This window comes from Ahaetulla prasina, chromosome 8 (genome assembly GCF_028640845.1).
Source record: "Ahaetulla prasina isolate Xishuangbanna chromosome 8, ASM2864084v1, whole genome shotgun sequence".
NCBI lineage: Eukaryota > Metazoa > Chordata > Lepidosauria > Squamata > Colubridae > Ahaetulla > Ahaetulla prasina.
Window position 1 is genome coordinate 70,614,321 of NC_080546.1, and position 18,189 is coordinate 70,632,509.

Genomic DNA, 18,189 nt, shown 5'->3' on the forward strand with positions numbered 1-18,189 from the left:
ATTTTAGCCAGTCCTTCAAAAATAAGCATTGTGGTTTGGTTAATAACCGTGTTTTCCCAAAAATAAGCCCCAGGGCTTATTTTGGGGGATGTCTTATTTTCAGGGAAGGTCTTATTTTAGGGGAAACATGGTATATGTATGAAAGAGCATTGGAGACATCCAGAAGAATAGATTAGACCTTTTTTTTAAAGGAAGAAATCAAAAGCCAATTATTTCTATATTGCTGCTAAGAAAAGTATTGGTCATAATTCTGTAGTCACTATAGCTTGTTTAATGGCTGGACTGTACAATATATAGGCATTGATTCTGTTTGTACAGTTCTTTCCAAATATTTATTAGTACTCCTGTCACCCCTTATTAATTTCCACCCCTTATTAATTATTAATTTCCATTTCCATCCAGGAACTGTAATTAAAATATATAATTTTAAATATTTTAATATTTAAGGTGGCTATTGGACAATGACTCTCCTTCTCACTTCTTACAGGTCTTCCTATCTCGATGAAGAGTATTTTCTCCATATTTTTTTTAACATAGTGATTGCCGGAGTTTATTTCAAAATCGGTCTTTAGAGTATTTTGTTCGGGTTAAGTGCATGCACTTTTGCACTAAATTAAAGTTACTTTAAAAAAACATTAAAACTATGATAACAATAGAGTATGTTATACAGAAATCTACAGTTTATTTTTTATTCGTATAGTTTGGCTGCATTTTCTGCATATAGGAAAAATATTGTATTGAAGAATTGCATACATTTTGCACTAGAACATTATGCAAGAAAAGTGAAATTACAACTTCATCTTTCGTAAGAGGTCACTGCACTTTTATGCTTAGACAGAAATATGAAAGTAGCCATACAATCTACTTGTCATAACATTCTTTGAATTCTTATGCAAACTCTTGCCTAAATGTTTGTAGGACAGTTCCCGAGGCAATTTTCCTATTTATAACAGTTTTTTAAATTCTATAAAATTTTGTATGTCCTGTTTGAAAGATAAATAGAATAGCATTCAGGCCTTAGAAATGTCTCAGGTAAATATCCTGAAAGTGTTCTAGGGTTGGTAACGTTTTGCTGTCCCAGAATTAATTTTATGATTTATAAGCAGTATTGGGTAATTGGAGGTCAGCCAACTAATATTGCAATATAATTATAATTATTTGCTTATTTTAACACTTTTCTCAGTGAGATAAATTGAACTTCTTTTCCTTCTACAAATAAAGTATTACCCATTCTCAGTATATTTTCAAAAAAAATTTCTGACTACAAAACTAAAACTCATCTGATAAAAAAACTATTTGCCTTGACCGTGAATTCTAGAAAACAACTTGAATCCAATTGCAGGCTGAAGTAATTTTTTCATCTGAGATTTCCAAGCATTCATTCATTGCCACTGTAAACATAATTCTAGGCGTGACAAATGACTGCTTGTCATTTGTACTCACTCCCAGCCAATGGATCCCTGCCCCATTGTAAATACCCTTGTGTTTTATCCATGTGTGTACTTTATTATTATTATTCTAAATTTCATAACTTATAGAATAGAATAGAATTTTATTGGCCAAGTGTGATTGGACACACAAGGAATATGTTTACTTGAAAGTTTGTTTTTAAGCTCAATTAAGTGTAAATGGTTAGTCTTTCTGACCTTACACCTCTTCAGAGCTAATAAAATGAAGCAAAGAACAATTTTGGAGTTGTTCTTATTGTATTCAGATTGTTACTGGTAGTAAACAAGTTGCTAATGTTAATCACATTAGAGCTGAAAGTCTGAATGCTGGAGAAGGTATCTTTTTTGTGTTAATCATTTCTTACAGATAGCCTGTAGCATTGGTGACAAGTTCCTGTTTACCTTGAAGAGATGGTGCTGAGACACAAGGTTGCTAAGAGCTGTCAGATGACACTTGCTCACATGAGACCATTAAGAGGGTGTTGCCTCCTGTTTTAAAACAAGTTTGCAACTGAAGAGTCAGTGAGAAAGCAGCTACCTCTCTGTTGGAGGCCATCTGGTTAGGTCTTGTGATCAAATAATTGCTAGTTACAGAGACATACCAGGAAGCATGGCTATCAGAGTTCTTCTTTGCTAGCAACAAAACTGGCAACATTTATAAGAACAAGCAAGTTATTCTGTGTTTTTAAAGAAGTTATTGGTTATATCTTTTAACAGTAAATGGTTAAATTTTATCTAAAGAAGTAATACTGATTGCAGAGAATATTCAGTTGTGATTATTTTTTCTTAAAAAGGCCAAGTCAGTGCTAGCTAATTTTTGTGTGACATTCCTCTCATCAGTAGCTTATTACACAATAAACTCCGTGGATATTTAACTATAAAATGATTATTTTGAAGAAATGATACCTATGACAGTATGTCTGTGAACTGAAAATGTGTGGAGGTACATCAAAATCATCGAACAGCACAGATAACCAGGCACAGAACTCAAGTCATTGTTCCCCTACTTCACTAGTGAATAGCTTTTCAGAACCAAGAGTGGATGAGGCAAAGAAATCAGTTGTGGCGGAAAAGAATTCCAAATATTCAAAGAGACTTACTGGAGAACTATCCAAAAGGTATGAAAGCTTAATGTAAAACTGGCTTTGAGTGGGCTGTGAGGCAGTGTCACTTTTTTGCATTTCTATTATCACACATGTTCTTTTCTAGGTAATCATCTGTGATTATTTTTTCAGTACTAAAAGGGTTTTTTTAGCATTATCAAATAATTATGCAAATTCTGTTGAATATATTGCATTCAATTGCATTTTTATTCTAATTTATTCCATTCCATTTCTGCATCAGTTTGTGTTCACTTGCATAAAAATCCATACATATTCACTGTTTGATTAGAAAAATTCAGAAGCAAAAATAGCAATGAAAGGTGTTTTTAAGCTTTCCGGGTTTAAAGATTGTAAGTTTGCTAAATCTGCATTAAAATGTAAATTACATTATTTTTCCCATTTCTTGCTAACCTATTTTGATCTAAGAGTAGCACTGTTAAGATGGGGAATGATCTATTGTAATACCTCTTCCTGAAGCCATACTTCATCTATTTTACAGTAAATGATGTATTCACTGTTGATATTTACCATCAGTTTGGTTAAACAGGATGATAGTAGACAAAGATAATGGGATGAAATAGTGTTGGAAGAAAAATCCAATCCAGGAGAAAGACGCAGGCTCCAGGAAAGGAAGTGTCAGTTTATTTTGTAGCCAGAAACTAGTGGGGTGGTTGACAAAATGAGGTCGAGAGTAGGTGGACTTTTATACATTCTTTGGGGCTTTGTGATTGAGATGCCTGTTCCTGTGCAAGAATATGTCCTTCAATATTTTAATGGCTGTTGCCAGATTCCTATGCGGTCATGCAGGGGTCATGGCTGGCTGTACAGACAAAAGGGGAAATGTGAATCCTAGCTGTTTGTCTGAGTTCCTAGTTGTTTGTCAACTTTGGCTCCTTCTCTATTGTGTTGCCTATTTGGAGTCTCCTTGCTTATGAATAGATTGGGCCAGGCTTTCTGAATGGATACAAAATCTCCATTCCTAAAGACCAGTCTCTTCAGACTTCTGCTTGAGGCTGTTTTCCTATGGCTGGAAGACTGGGGCTGCTTTGTTAAGATTTTTCTTCGTTTCTCTTTTAGGGGAAATATTCTATCCTGCCTCTTTTTAATACTAAGAATAAAAAATATTTTAAACTTGGGGGTGGGTGGGTGTTGTTTCCTACAATAGCATTCTTTTGAATTTTCTTCTTTAACAACTTTGTGAGTAAAAACAATAGTTGGCTATATGTGAAGAGTTCAACAGTTTACCTAATTAGGAATTGTATATTGCAGAGAAATACTGTATTTTTCGGAGTATAAAACACACTTTTTTCCCTCTTAAAAGAGGCTGAAAATTTGGGTGGGTCTTATACTCCGAATGTAGCTTTTTTGAAGCTGCGTCTTACACTCTGAAAAATATGGTAATTAAGAACAAAAATATTTCTGAAAGTTTTCAAATGCAAATAGAAATTAAGAATGTTTTGATTTAAAAATTCAGTTAAGCATACATTATTAAACATTATGGGCATTTGTTAAATAATGCCGTACATTACTAGTTTAAATTGGTGGAAAATTATTGTTTCTTGTAAAGATCTTAAGGTGGGAGGAAATTAAGAAATCAAGATTCAGTAGATGAGAGTTTGTTTCTTTTTTTAAAAAAATGTATACATTCCTTTTCAAAATCAAGCTGAACAGAACATATTCTGTTCAAAGAAAAAAATTAGGCATTACTTTTCATAATGGCAGCAGGTCACTCTAGTAAGTTGCTCCCATTCCTTTTTCTCCCAAGGAGCCCAATACAGAGCACAAATCCCAGGGATCTTGTATTCCATTGTGTGTGGTCACCCACAGCCTCCACTGGCCCGCCTGTGGCCTACCTAAGGTCTCTGCTGGCCCTTCACTGGCCACTGGCCACATTTCCTAACCCCCCACACATACATGCCTCTTACCCAGCACCTCTGCCTCTTCCCACTTAATGACTGCCACATCCTAGGGTTATGATGGCAATCAGGACTGCAGGATTGCTGTCACTAAGGGATGCAGTCACATAACATTATGCTTTATGACTACATTCTTGGCAATGGCAATCCTGATCCAATTTCCATCATAACTCAGGGACTAGTGGTGGGTTGCCCCGGATCAGTCTGGTTCATGTGAACCGGTAGTAAAATCGGGGTGGGCTCTGCCCACCCACCCGGATGTCATCATAGACAATCTGTGCATGCGGGATCCCGTTGCAAACCAGTAGTAAAGGTAAGTAGAACCCACCCCTGTCGGGGACCATATAATGGTTAAATTCACAAGACAGGCAGAATTGTATATAGTAGTAGTATGATAAGGGGCTACTAAGAAATCCCAGAGTGAGTGACTAATTATTTTTTTTTAAATCTGCAGGAAGGCAAGTGGCAAACCATTTTCATGTTATCAAGATAACTAAATGTCTATGGAGATTCTCAGTCATTCAGGTCATAGACTAAATATCTATGTAGTTGCCACATGTTGAGCTTAATTTGAGAGAACCTTTATCTTTAAGACAGAAGTCCACTAATTCCTGCTGCAGGTACTGTTGCACATCCACTAAGGCCCATACCCCAGGAGAATCATTACTAATTCTAGGAGCAACCTGCCCCCATTTTTCCTTTTCAGCAACATTGTTTGTTCATTAATTCCTTCTAAGCAATTTACATCAAGACATAGCAGTAAATCTTAATTCTCTAAATACTTAGGCTATTATTCACAATTTGGCTTATTTCAGAAAAGACTGTCGGACACAACTCAGGTACATTAAAACTTCAATACATACAAGAATGAAGCCTTATGTATAAAACAGGTAACTAGCCTTTGCAGGTTAAATAAGTTAAAGATTTTATACAATATAGGTCAGTGCTCCAGAGTTGAAACTCTAAACTCCTTGTCCCTTTCTAGGTTAATGGATAGTTGGCCATTTTTCTAATGACTGTGATGGGCAGTTGGATTATATTTACATAATGATTCTCTTTAGCTTATAACCCAGTTTTTCAGAAGATTCAGCCGTTATAAGTTATGTTAAGAATAGTTATGGTTCCTTTTCTTCTTACACTACAAGTCTGAGCCCAGTAGACTGTGGCAATCCTATTCCTCATTTCTAATACTGAACATATCTATATTTTCCTCTCATTAGAAATACCCCTAAAAATGCTTTTTTAAAAAGTATATAATGTGATTATAACTGAGGGGATCTCACTAGATTAGCTATTTCAGATTCTGAACTCTACATATTTGAATAACTGATCGATATTGTCATATGCTTCAAAAAGTTGTTATTAATATGAAGATCATGTGTGCAACTTGTTGACAACCTCTGCTAAAGCCTGATTTAAATATCTTCATCCTAAACATATACACCCTGTATGAGCAAATCCCTTCTATCTCCTTGTCTTCAATTTTGATTTCTTATCTGTCTTGTCTAATCATAAAATCATAAGAACTGGAAAACTCATCACATTTAACCAGAGGAGCAACAGAATCATCAACAGGGAAATATGGCGTTGAGGAGTGACAAAAGCCATGTCAGATAGATGTACACAGGGGTCATTGCTCATAAGAAGGAGCAAAACTGCATCACAACATGACCTTGCTTTTGCTGTTTTTCCAAAAGTCCTAGATCCTGCATTTGCATTTAGTAAGTGAGCCAGATCTCTCTGTCAGTAGTTATGGCCGCACACACTCATACTATGTGACTAAAAAAAAAAATCTTTTGAAGGATATAGGGTGCCTGCCCACATTCTCATATTCTGTGATCTCTTATATCAGAAGAATATAGCAAAGTTTTGTGTCATCTCTAGGCCTTTACCATTAGAGTAAGTAGGCAAGTAGTAATAGGTATAGTTTGATCTCAGTATATAACTCAAGTATTTGAAAGGTGTGTTCTATGTTACCAGGTCTTGGCAGTGAGCTTTCTAATAGTGATGCCTAATTTTTACCCATTCTTTGTCATTTCTTTTTGTTAGAAGACATAGAATAGAAAATGAGTAAATTATTGAATTTTAAATATTCTTATGACACACTTGAATAAATGAAGATAATTTAATCCTGTGTATGACTATATTGTTAAGTATAGCCATGGGGATTAGTTCAATTAATCTCTTTTTGGTGTTCTCATAACATGTTAACCTCCCTTAAACTTGTTGGAAATGGCCTTGTAACCTTTCCCAAATTGATGCACAGCAACAATTGTTTCTCTGAGATCATTACTAATGTCTTTCCTATTTGGCATTGGGTTAATACACACCTCAGTGCTGGAGACCAGCAAACTCGTAAAACTTTGGCTTTTATAGAGGTAGTCACACTGGCTGATGATCAGTTTATTAAGGGCACTACTTAGCCTCTTCATACCTATGGAAGCAGTAAGAGTGTACTTAGTTTTTCACACATAGCTTCTCTTTTGGCTTTCTTTTTGTAAAATAAACGATGACATGGTATGATATCTGTTGCTGTTCCTCTGAGGTTGTGTTTACCTACTTTTCAAAACTGCTAAGGATCAGATGACTTTTTCTATGTCCTGATAGGTAAAACCAGAGAACTCAAAGAGGGTATACTTACTTTTTCACATGACTGTACCTGAGAATGCCAGTATGATATAATGGATAAGCATAGAGACCCAAATTTTAATCTTCCCTTAAACACTGTCTGCATGAGTTTAGGCCAGTCATTCTCAGCCCTAGACTAGGAAGTTTTAAAAATCAACTTTAATCATTAGATTTTTAACTTTAACAAAATTTACAGCTCATAACTTTCCACAAAGAGATTTTCAACCTGCAGCAGATTGAATTGGGCTATTAATAATAAACGATGCCTATATATTATATATGTGTATATAATGTTATCTTCAGGAATAGAAATTAAATGTGTTTAAAGTAAATGCTTACATTTCGTTTATTTTACCATGCGTGCATTGCTTTTGCTCCACATCTCCCCTCTCCAATATTATCTGTTCATGAAATTGCTAGGTTTCATTTGACATTTCTTGAAAATCAGTAGTAACAACTGGAGAGGATATTGTGAGTCACACAAACAGCCTTACCATGGAGTGCAATCCAAGGATTCAGGATTATACAACCTTGATTGAAACACACTACTGATCATCCAAGATTTGACATTGTGCTATTGGTCTGATTATGTGCTTGTTATAATGGTCCCCAAGCATTTTTAAGTTGATGGATATAGTTTTTTAAATCTTGTTCTATTTTTTCTTTCCATTTCTCAGGCGACACTCTTATGTATACTGAGTGTAATTTAAACAAGTGTGGCTATCCCATGTTAAAATGAAAATATGTATTACATGTTCATAACTATGGAACAGGCTTATTATTTTATATTAAGCACACAATAATCAAGCTAAATAGATAATAATAAGATAAGAGAAGTCTTGATGTTTCTGATTTAAAAAATAGTCCTATTTGTAGTCCTAGAAGACTATAAGATGAAAAAAACAGGTTGTTACTGTATGTAGCTATTTTTTCCAAAAACTCAGGAATATCTGTCCCTTTTTGAATTTCCCTTTAAAGCTGAATCTGGTAAGAATTCCGCATCTGGTATTGAAATGTGTAACTGACCTGTGCATTACATAAGCTACTATTGTCTTCTTCAAATTTCCCAACTATACCGGATATTCTTCTAACTTCTGAGAGTGCATGAAAAGCAGAAATCTCTTTTTACATTTTTTCCACACCATACTTAATGTTACAAACCCATCCCCCCTCATATAGCCTTTACTCTTAAACTAAAATAGTGTTCAGTATTGTGAATTTTCCTTGGATATTTTCCCCCATGAATTTTTCTTTATGATAATTTTGTTAACTAGAGCTCTGAATTCCCATTTCTTAGATTAACTGTTTCCCTACAGACTCTTGGATTTGCTAGAGGAAAAAAATTCTTGTATAATTCTCTTCATTCTTTCTTGTACTTAAAACTCATAGCTGGTCCTGTTCTGGGTTTGATCTAAATGAAATCCGCTTGATAGTATATCAAGACTGTGAAAGACGGGGAAGACAAGTCTTGTTCGATTCTACAGCTGTCCGAAAGACTGATGAGAAACAATTTCAGGTAAGTTTTTATTATTATTTTCATGTGATAAAAATTATTTTACAATTTTAAGTAATTTTTTACTGTATCTGATCTATTAACATTTATCAGAGAAATTAAATCCATCCTTAGTAAAACTTAAATATGAAATTAGAACAAATAATGTAGAATTAGAAAAAATGTGACGAGAAAGATAAACTAAGGTATTATGTGTATGTTTTAAAACGCTGATAGCAAATTTTTAAAATTAAATCACATTATCTTTAATGTAGCATATGTGGTATATAGTTCTTGTTAGAGAACATGTATGAGCCATGATGGCACAGTGGTTAAAATGCAGGGTAATTCTGCCCACTGCCAGCAGTTCGGCAGTTAAGTCTCACCGGCTCGACTCAGCCTTCCATCCTTCTGAGGTTGGTAAAATGAGGATCCAGATTGTTGGGAGCAATATACTGACTCTGTAAACTGCTTAGAGAGGGCTGGAAAGCACTGTGAAGTGGTATATAAGTCTAAGTGCCTTTGCTATTGCTTGAGGATTTGCTTTATTAAGAGTATAAATGTATTACTATCATTCAAGTATAATAAAATAAAATATAATCTGTCTAATATTCACTATAAATCATTCAGGTTCTTGGTCACAAACTTGGCATCACCTACAAAGCAAAAGGCAAATATATTCACAACCCTATTAACACATCTAACATCAAAGGAGACACCATCACGTGTCTGTCTTTTCCCCATTTCAATGATGAATTGTTTCCTGAACATTTAATCTCATGCATGTTTTACTTCCATTATATATTGTCTTATTACATTCAGCAAACAGCAAACTTCATATTCAAGCAAAATATTTCATGATTCAAGCCTTTTTATAGTAATGTAGTACTATACTTACTATAGTAATTTAGAGAAAGGCACTTTCTCTAAATCCACAAATAAAGGTTTTTTGGGTGGTTTTTTGTTTTGTTTTTTTGCAAATGTGTAGGTATTTCAATGAGCATCAAAAATTTCAAAAACTGCCCAGTCTGCTTAGCATTAAACCAGAATTTCCAAATGTTATTTATTCTCCTCAAATTGTATCCTCTAAATTAGAATTGTACCAATTTCCCTGGGACATGTTACAAATTAAATACCCCTACCGTTTTTTTGGATCCAGTCTTGTTATTATTACCTTCGCATTAGGGAACAATAATAGTATTCTTCCAATTGTCAGGGGAAAAAAATGATTATGCTAAAGAAGTTTCACAGCCACTCCAACAGCAAATAACATATTTATTCTCCAGTTATACCACATGTACTTTCAAACTTTACCTTTTTCAAATCTCATAATTGTTTTAGGATTTTCTTTTCATTATTAGTTTTCTTGAACAATAACATTTATAGTCTGGGTTTCAGTTCTGTTCTTCAACATCATATTATTCCCATACAAATCCTGGGCAGGGGGGTTGGACTAGAAGGCCTCCAAGGTCCCTTCCAACTCTGATGTTATGTTAAATCCTTAAAACATTTTCCATCTTCTTTTATTTCAGTGTCATCACTTTTCAGTTCACTCTAGTAGAGACTTCTTCTTTAGTCCTTTTTACCCTCCTACAAAACAATTTTTATTTCCATCAACATTCCTATTTTTCTATGCACCTTTTAAGAATCCCTTGCTTTTACTGAATTCTTTCCCATCAATATTTCTGTGTCCTATTTTTTTTTTGGTAACAATGATGCTCACTACTATGTGAAGAGAAAAACTTGTAGAAAATACTTCAAGATGTCTTTGTACTGATGGCTGATAAATAAGTCTTCATTAAGCAAGAAATCAATATCAGAATCATTGGTATTTAAAACCTGCATCTAAAAATTTAAAATTTAAATCTAAACCCGAGTTTCGGTCATAGAGATACTCCATTGGCAATGGGTCCCTTTTAGACTCAAAATGGAAAAAAATATACATACTGTAGAAACTGCTATCATCTTCTAAACAAAATATATTTGCTATTCTCCAAATAGCTTTACCATATACAAACAGATCTAAAAAATTTCCTTGACATTTTAATTTATATAATTTAACATATAAAAAGCATTTTATCTAAATGAAAACTAATTTCTATTGTTGAGAATAACTGATTTCTGAGCATTGGCATACTAGTACTGAAATGTCAAGGTACCAATAGTTTTAAATGCTATTCCTCAGCATTTATCTTCCTATATCTGTCAACTATTATTTTATTGCTTTAAATGATTAGCTAATGGGTAGAAACTCCTCATTCTATTAAAATTCTAGATAATTCTGAAGTAGAAAGGTTTTTAAATGAAGCTCATTCTTCTGATTTTCCTTGTCAATAGCATGATTCGGACACATGGCAAGGAATCATTTTAATCTTTCCATTGATAGCCATTTTGGAGATTACAAAATCAGCTCTTACAAAAAAGTAGCATATTAGAAAATAATGAGGAAAAATGTTGTGTAGTAAAAGGTGATAAGGACATTGTGCTTCATGGCATATCCTTGGAATAAAAATGAAAGAGGATTCTTGCTCATTTTTTCTACAGGCAGGTAGTTAATTAATCCTTCCCCCCCCCCAAATAATCTCCAAAGCAGATTCAGAGGGACCTTTATATCAATCAATCAGAACAGAGCTGGAAGGGAGCTTGGAGGTCTTCTAATCCAACCTAGTGCTGAAGCAGGAGACCCTATACCATTTCAGACAAGTGGCTGTCCAGTCTCTTCTTAAAAACCTCTAGTGATGGACCACTTGCAACTTCTGAAGGCAAGCTGTCCCACTATTGTCCTCACTCTTGGGAAGTTTCTCCTTAATTCCAGGTTGCTTCTCTCCTTGATTCCATTATCACTGTATCTTAAATTAGGCTACGTTAAAAACGACTTATTTCTGCAATTGATCTAAGTCTCTGTAGTAAAAAACAAATACGACTAATACTGATTTTATATTTTTGTTCTCCTTGCTCTTTTAATTGTAATTCCAATGTTTATCAAACAGTTGTACATAAAGGCGTTGTACACACATCTAGCACATCTGGAGGACATCTTGCAAGGAAGGCTTTTTAAAGATATATTTGTTTTTTAAGTTTGTGGGGGGATCTCTAATAGAGATAATCAGAATTAAATTTAACATGTTTTATGAGCTTTGGCATATTTATATTTATGGGGTGTGGGGAAAAATGGTTCGTGTGTCTTCTCCTAATGCTTAGTTTCCCACATTGCTAACTCATAAAAAGATAGCTTTTCATTTACTTTTCGTTTGATTGCATTACTAAGGAAGGGGAAAAACACAGATATATAGGCCCATGATAACAACATGTACATGTTTAAAAAGAGTAATTGTTAAACAATTCAAAGGTCCAAGATCTTGTTTGAAGATTCTACTTGCAAATAGACAAAATCATCCTGAGAATTTAAGATTAGACTATTAACAGAAATAGGAAAGTTTTGACAGCTGTTTGTAAAGGAAATGCTTACTTGCTTTGACCAATATTAAATTCAACAAAGCCCGGTTCATATACTTCAGGTAAGAAAAAATCGCAAGCAACTCATTTTTATTATTTTTAGTGTTAGTACATTCAGCAAAATACTTCTGAAGTGACTGGTACTTGTAGGGGTTGGAGTTGATGTTCTGAAATCCCTATCAATATTAGTCTATCAATTAACACCATCTTGGTATTCACTAAGCTTCCAATTCCCCTCACACTAATTTTAAAACACACACACACATTTGGAGGTAGCATGTTGCAAAAGAACAACTTGTAGCATCATCTTTCTTTATAGAAGTTCTTCTGGTTCATACATGGTCCGAGGTGCATTCTTGGAGAATAAATATGCACTCCAGTGCTTTGTTTGGAAGCATGCCCACCTGCTCATGAAAATAGAAAGGCAACTAGATATTGAAAAGATTCCTGGGGGTCTGAAGTGGGTAACAGAGAGTAACTTTACTTGTGTGATAATACTTGTGGGTATTTTATTGAAGTCAAAGCTGCCATGACTGATGAAGAGACAAGGGTTTGTATGACAATCATTTATAAGAGTAAAGTAAATAAGACAGAAAACAACTACATAATCTAATTGTATTTTATTTTAAGGCTACATTAACAGAATCTTGCAAGTCAAATCTCCTGCTACCACTTTTAACCACCTGATCAATTAGGGCAGATCTTTCCTAAGTTTCTTCCTCTAACTATTAAGTCACTGGGACTCCCATCCTGTCTGATTGTTTCCTCATTCCCCAAGGTCATTCCCTCATACCATTACAAGTAAACAGAACTTTCTTTCAAATTTCAAATGTTCTAATTGTCCTTCCCCCAACAAAATTTGGGGCATGATTTATCTTTAATATTTATTCAATCCTTTTAGGATGCTTCTGGAAAAACAGGTGGCGGCTGCTGCCAAAGAAACAGTGGTATTAATGCAGCTTACTCCCATAGCCCTTCTATGAACAGCAGAGAACCTGGCAAGGAAGATATTCCTAAATATCAGGTAACCTGAATGTGACAGCTGAAATCTATACAAATCCAATTTGCATGATCTGGAAATTAATCTTTACATTGAATTTCTACCTATTGCCACAAGATGATAATAGAAAAAAAGATCTTTCTAATTTGCAGGGGAGCCAGGGAGAAAAATATATGAATTGTTACATTTGGGATTACACTATAAAAGATTAAATGTATTTTTGCATAAATATATGTCTTAATTTCCTAGGCTAGGTGGCAACTATATATCTTCCCTCAGAAAGAAATAAGTCTTAAATTGGTGAAGCTCGTAGTTATGGGGTGTCATATGTTTTTTACTTTATCTGCCAATGGTGATGATTATCCAGCAGAACTCGGGAAGTCTTCAGAAAATCCTTCTGCATTGCATTTGCTTCTCCTGGGATGCAGTAATATATGCTTGTACAATAAAGCTGAGTTAGTGTAGAATTAGAATATGACATTTTATGACAGTAATTAAACACATGTATACTCCTTGCCTTCTTTATCTATAGTATGCCAGGCCTGCTTCAGATGTCAACATGCTGGGCGAGATGATGTTTGGTTCAGTAGCAATGAGTTACAAAGGCTCAACACTGAAAATTCACTACATACGGTGAGCTGGTGTCCTCAGTTCCATGTTATTATATCAGACTTGGAATTGCATTTGGATTTATTGACTCATGGCATTGTTTATCCTTTCAGTTCTCCTCCACAACTTATGATGAGTAAAGTGTTTTCTGCTAGAGTAGGCAGCTTCTTTGGAAGTACAAATAGGTAAGGCGATCTTTATTTTTTGTTTTATTTCAGATTCTTAACAAAAATAAAAATTTCTTAGAAGTTCAATTTGTTTTATTTTTAAAAGTAACATTCAAAACTAGTCCATAATAAAGTGGACTGTAATTTTGTTTGTGTAAAAATAGAGGTCAACACTATAAAGGAAGAACAAAACTTCTATCCAGAACCCCAGCACTTGTAATAATGTAAAATCTCTAAATTTAGAGATTTTGCTACAACTGCAACAGTTAATGATGGGAATAGTTTTGTGTTTTGTTGCTTTAAAGCTTAAAGTTGTGGATTGTATGTCAACAAAGCTACTTGATTCTTCTTATGCACTTTAGCTTCTTACCTCATAGTTAGCTTGATATCTTAGGGAATATTGCTTATCAAACATTTTCTAATATTCTATGAGAAATAGGCTATTGTAATACAATATGAGCAGTGTGAGAATTTATGTTCCATTATAGTTCCCTCAGATAAGAGAAACAAAAAGGAATAAAATTAGGTCAGCTGAATCCAAAAGAAACAGGTAGGGGAAAAAAGATGTATCTTTGGCATATTTATATGGCTGAGATATAGCCAAAATCAATCACTGCATTCTTTAATTAGGCAGTTTTTTTTAAAATTTCCATCAAGCAACAATGCCACTCCATGCAGAACTCCAGGTGAGAATACTAAATTTAGATACAGTTGAGAGACCTTTACATATAATTGATGCAACTGCTTGATTTTTATTTACATTTTTTATATAAGGAAAATTTATAGATTACTTGAAGGTGATAATCTATAAATTAGAAATCTTGCAAAATCATCATTTTTTCTAATTAAGATTAGTAGTGAAAAATTATCTTTAGCATTGATGAAATGTTAATATTTTTCTTGAATGGCCTTTTCTTTTTTAAGCTTGCAAGGTAGTTTTGAATACATCAATCAAGATCAGTCAAGGCTGAATTTGCATCCAAGTGGCTTGGGCCAGTATCAGAATGGAAGTATTTTAGGTAAATATATCAAATTAAAATTAGCAGATGTGCAGCGGTTCTGCATAGATCATATCCTTTGGTTGGTTCTTCACATTTCAGGTTTCTCTGGTCCTTGATATGTATATTTCCCATATTGCTCTCTTTAGGTGTGTTACCGCCAGGTAGCAACATGTTGCTGCATAGTATACCTGAAGGAGGGCCTTTCTGGCTCATCCGGAGTGCTTCTTTCTTTGCAGGTTTGTGTGCAATGTTGAGTACAGCATGATGCACCTATCTATACTTTTGAGATACAGTAATATCTGTTGCCATGGGATCAGTAACTACTCTCTATAGTAGAATGACACAATTGGTCCTCATTTTTATTATTGAATAAAATTGCAAAAGATGCCTCTAATGATAGACATCTTAAAATATTGGGTTACATCAATTGAATTCCTTCATTAATAGTATTTTTCAGTGAAATAGCACTTATATTATGCTAATAATTGTGTTTTTCTAGTTTTGAGAGGAGTTGTTTTTTTAGGTTATTTTTTTGAAGTTATACTTGCACATACAATAAATGCTAGCATATTTATTTGCCACACTTTCTCTATGATTCCCACTGCCTTGCTTCAACTAAAAAAAATATCACCCAATGAGTTCAAATGAATTTAATAAAGGAATAACATTTTGGAAGTGGAAAAAGTAGAAAAGAAGTATGTAATTTAATCTTAGAAGGATCACAAATCTTATACTGTATACTCTCTAAATCTAGTAATCTCTCTAATATTGATTTATATTTATTTGAGTATTACTTTCGTGTGTTGGAACTTGCTGCTCTGCTAGCATTGATTACTGAACAAGAAGCTTTTTGAAAATAGGTAATTGTTGAGTGCATGTGTGCTAATTACTAATTACTAGATACTAATTGTATAGCATCTAAAATGTTGGATTTAATTTAAATAATTTTCCCTGGACATGTACATTTTTGTAGCTTATAAATAAAAGGTTGTATGTGAACCTGTACATGAAAGATATTGTGTCAGCTTAGCTTTTTTTGAACTCGCTAGCAACTGCCATAATGGGGGGTGGGGTGGGAGGGGCATTTGGAAGGCAAAGAGTCCTGGAGGTGTGAAAAAATGTGGGAAATTTGGGGAGCATGGACACTAACAGGAAGCAGGGGTACCAAAGCCGAGCCTTCTTCCTGCCTTCATGGACACCAGTCCTGGGAAAAGAATTTACAGCAGTGCCTGAGACAACGGGTTCCTTAAAACATTGGAACAGAACCTTGATTGGACTCCTCTCATGGAGGGGAGGCTTTTGGACATTGGGGAAATGCTTTCAATATTTGATTTTCGGTGGTTTTTCTTGAGAGCTTGCCTTCCTACGCTGCACTCAGCATCTCTAGTAAAAGTACCCTTTCTCTAACACCTATGGAATCAAAGGTTGTTCTTTCCTAGGGAGTCTGCTAGGCCAGTCTGACAGTTTTGCTTCAGTAAATATCTTAGTTCTGTTAAGTACTATAATGCCCTAAGACTTAGTTTTGAATTTTAATTATATTTTTCAACCTTGCAACTCTTATAAAAGTGTCAGAGTTTCCAATTATTTATTAAAAACTTCACATTAAAGCATTTGTAGAACAGTGCAAAGTGACATATTCCTTCCAAACAATATTTCATACAGATAAATTGAATAGAGTAATTGATTCTAACTATGAACTTTTAGAAACTTTATAAATCCTGAAAGTGATGTGCGTTTTGTTTTTCTAAAATGTGGTTGATGACATTTTGTTGGGATACATGTTTTAGTTGTGCTGGATCAGACCAAAGACTACTCCTCCAGTAGCTAACCATAAATATCAAAGTGTAGCCTATAGTGGATAACCTCTCTTGTTGATACTCTATTGTGAAAGAATCCTAAAGACAATATATTGCCATCACGACTAGAAGCCAAGTTCCTAAGCTTAAGGATCATTCCATGAAAATGTATCTAGGGGTCCCTGGTATTTGCAATTTTCATGGATTGCACTGTCAAAGCAATTTTGAAATTCGAAATACACAGTAGTAAATGCCCTCTTATTACTTCAAAAAATTTTGTGGCAGCATAGGCATTGAAATTAGTAATTCTCTGGAGCCTTTGATGCTTTCTGAGTATCAAGACTTACAAACTTATAGACTAATTCTCTATATACAATAGCTTGCCCTCCCAGAGTAGATAAATATAAGCAAGGAGCTACTCCTACGCCCTCTAGCTATGTTACCTAGTTGGGTAATGAAACATCTGGAAGCAAACAACCAAGCACAAAGGACTTCTCACTTCAAACCTGTGAACATAATAAATGTGATATTTCAAATAATAATAATAATAATAATAATATTTTAATTTGTATACCGCCCTTCTCCCGAAGGACTCAGGGCGGTGAACAGGCAGATAAAATATAAATACACACAATAATTAAAAACATCCCTTAAAAAACTAATTTAAATGCCCAAAATGTTAAAAAACGTACTCCCCCGTAAAATCACAAAATTTTAAAAACCCATCCAATAAAAATAAAAATCAGGCTAGTCCAGCCATACAAAATAAATAAGTTTTAAGTTCGCGGCGAAAGGTCCTAAGGTCAGGTAATTGTCGAAGTCCGAGGGGAAGTTCGTTCCACAGGGTCGGAGCTCCCACAGAGAAGGCCCTCCCCCTGGGGGCCGCCAGTCGACACTGTTTGGCTGATGGCACCCTGAGGAGTCCCTCCCTGTGGGAGCGTACCGGACGATGGGAGATAGAAGCCGGCAGTAGACGGTCCCGTAGATAGCCCGGTCCTAAGCCATGGAGCGAGAGGTAACGAGACCATGAGTGACTGTGCATAAGGCATCCCGGTCCAGGAAGGGACGCAACTGGCGGATCAGGCGAACCTGATAAAATGCTCTCCTGGAGACGGTCGCCAAATGGTCTTCAAAGGACAACCGACCATCCAGGAGCACGCCCAAGTTGCGTACCTTCTCCATCGGGGCCAATGGTTCACCCCCGACAGACAGCCGCATCTGCAGCTGACTGTACCGAGGTGCCGGCATCCACAGCCACTCCGTCTTGGAGGGATTAAGTTTGAGCCTGTTCCTCCCCATCCAGACCCGTACGGCTTCCAGACACCGGGACAGCACTTCGACAGCTTCACTGGGGTGGCCCGGGGTGGAAAAGTACAGCTGGGTGTCATCAGCGTACAGTTGGTATCTCACCCCAAAGCCACTGATGATCTCACCCAGCGGCTTCATATAGATGTTGAACAGGAGGGGTGAGAGAATCGACCCCTGCGGCACCCCACATGAGGCACCTTGGAGTCGATCTCTGCCCCCTGTCAACACCGTCTCGTCCGATCAGAGAGGTAGGAGGAGAACCACC

The 18,189-nt window shown here is 35.3% G+C and overlaps 1 protein-coding gene across 3 annotated transcripts in view; it reads left to right on the forward strand.

Annotated features, from left to right (window-relative positions):
- The window catches only part of FNIP2 (folliculin interacting protein 2), a 61,742-nt gene that overhangs the window by 11,122 nt on the left and 32,431 nt on the right, over window positions 1-18,189 (forward strand). Inside the window, exons 1-7 of one of the 3 annotated variants that reach the window (XM_058193654.1) lie at window positions 1,758-2,566; window positions 8,485-8,611; window positions 12,945-13,067; window positions 13,576-13,676; window positions 13,766-13,837; window positions 14,744-14,838; window positions 14,967-15,056. In XM_058193654.1, the coding sequence (XP_058049637.1) occupies window positions 2,382-2,566; window positions 8,485-8,611; window positions 12,945-13,067; window positions 13,576-13,676; window positions 13,766-13,837; window positions 14,744-14,838; window positions 14,967-15,056 (793 nt within the window). In that variant the 5' untranslated portion in view covers window positions 1,758-2,381. Of the gene's footprint in view, window positions 1-1,757; window positions 2,567-8,484; window positions 8,612-12,944; window positions 13,068-13,575; window positions 13,677-13,765; window positions 13,838-14,743; window positions 14,839-14,966; window positions 15,057-18,189 lie in introns of those variants that run through there. The other 2 variants (XM_058193655.1, XM_058193657.1) reach the window with 2 other exon arrangements.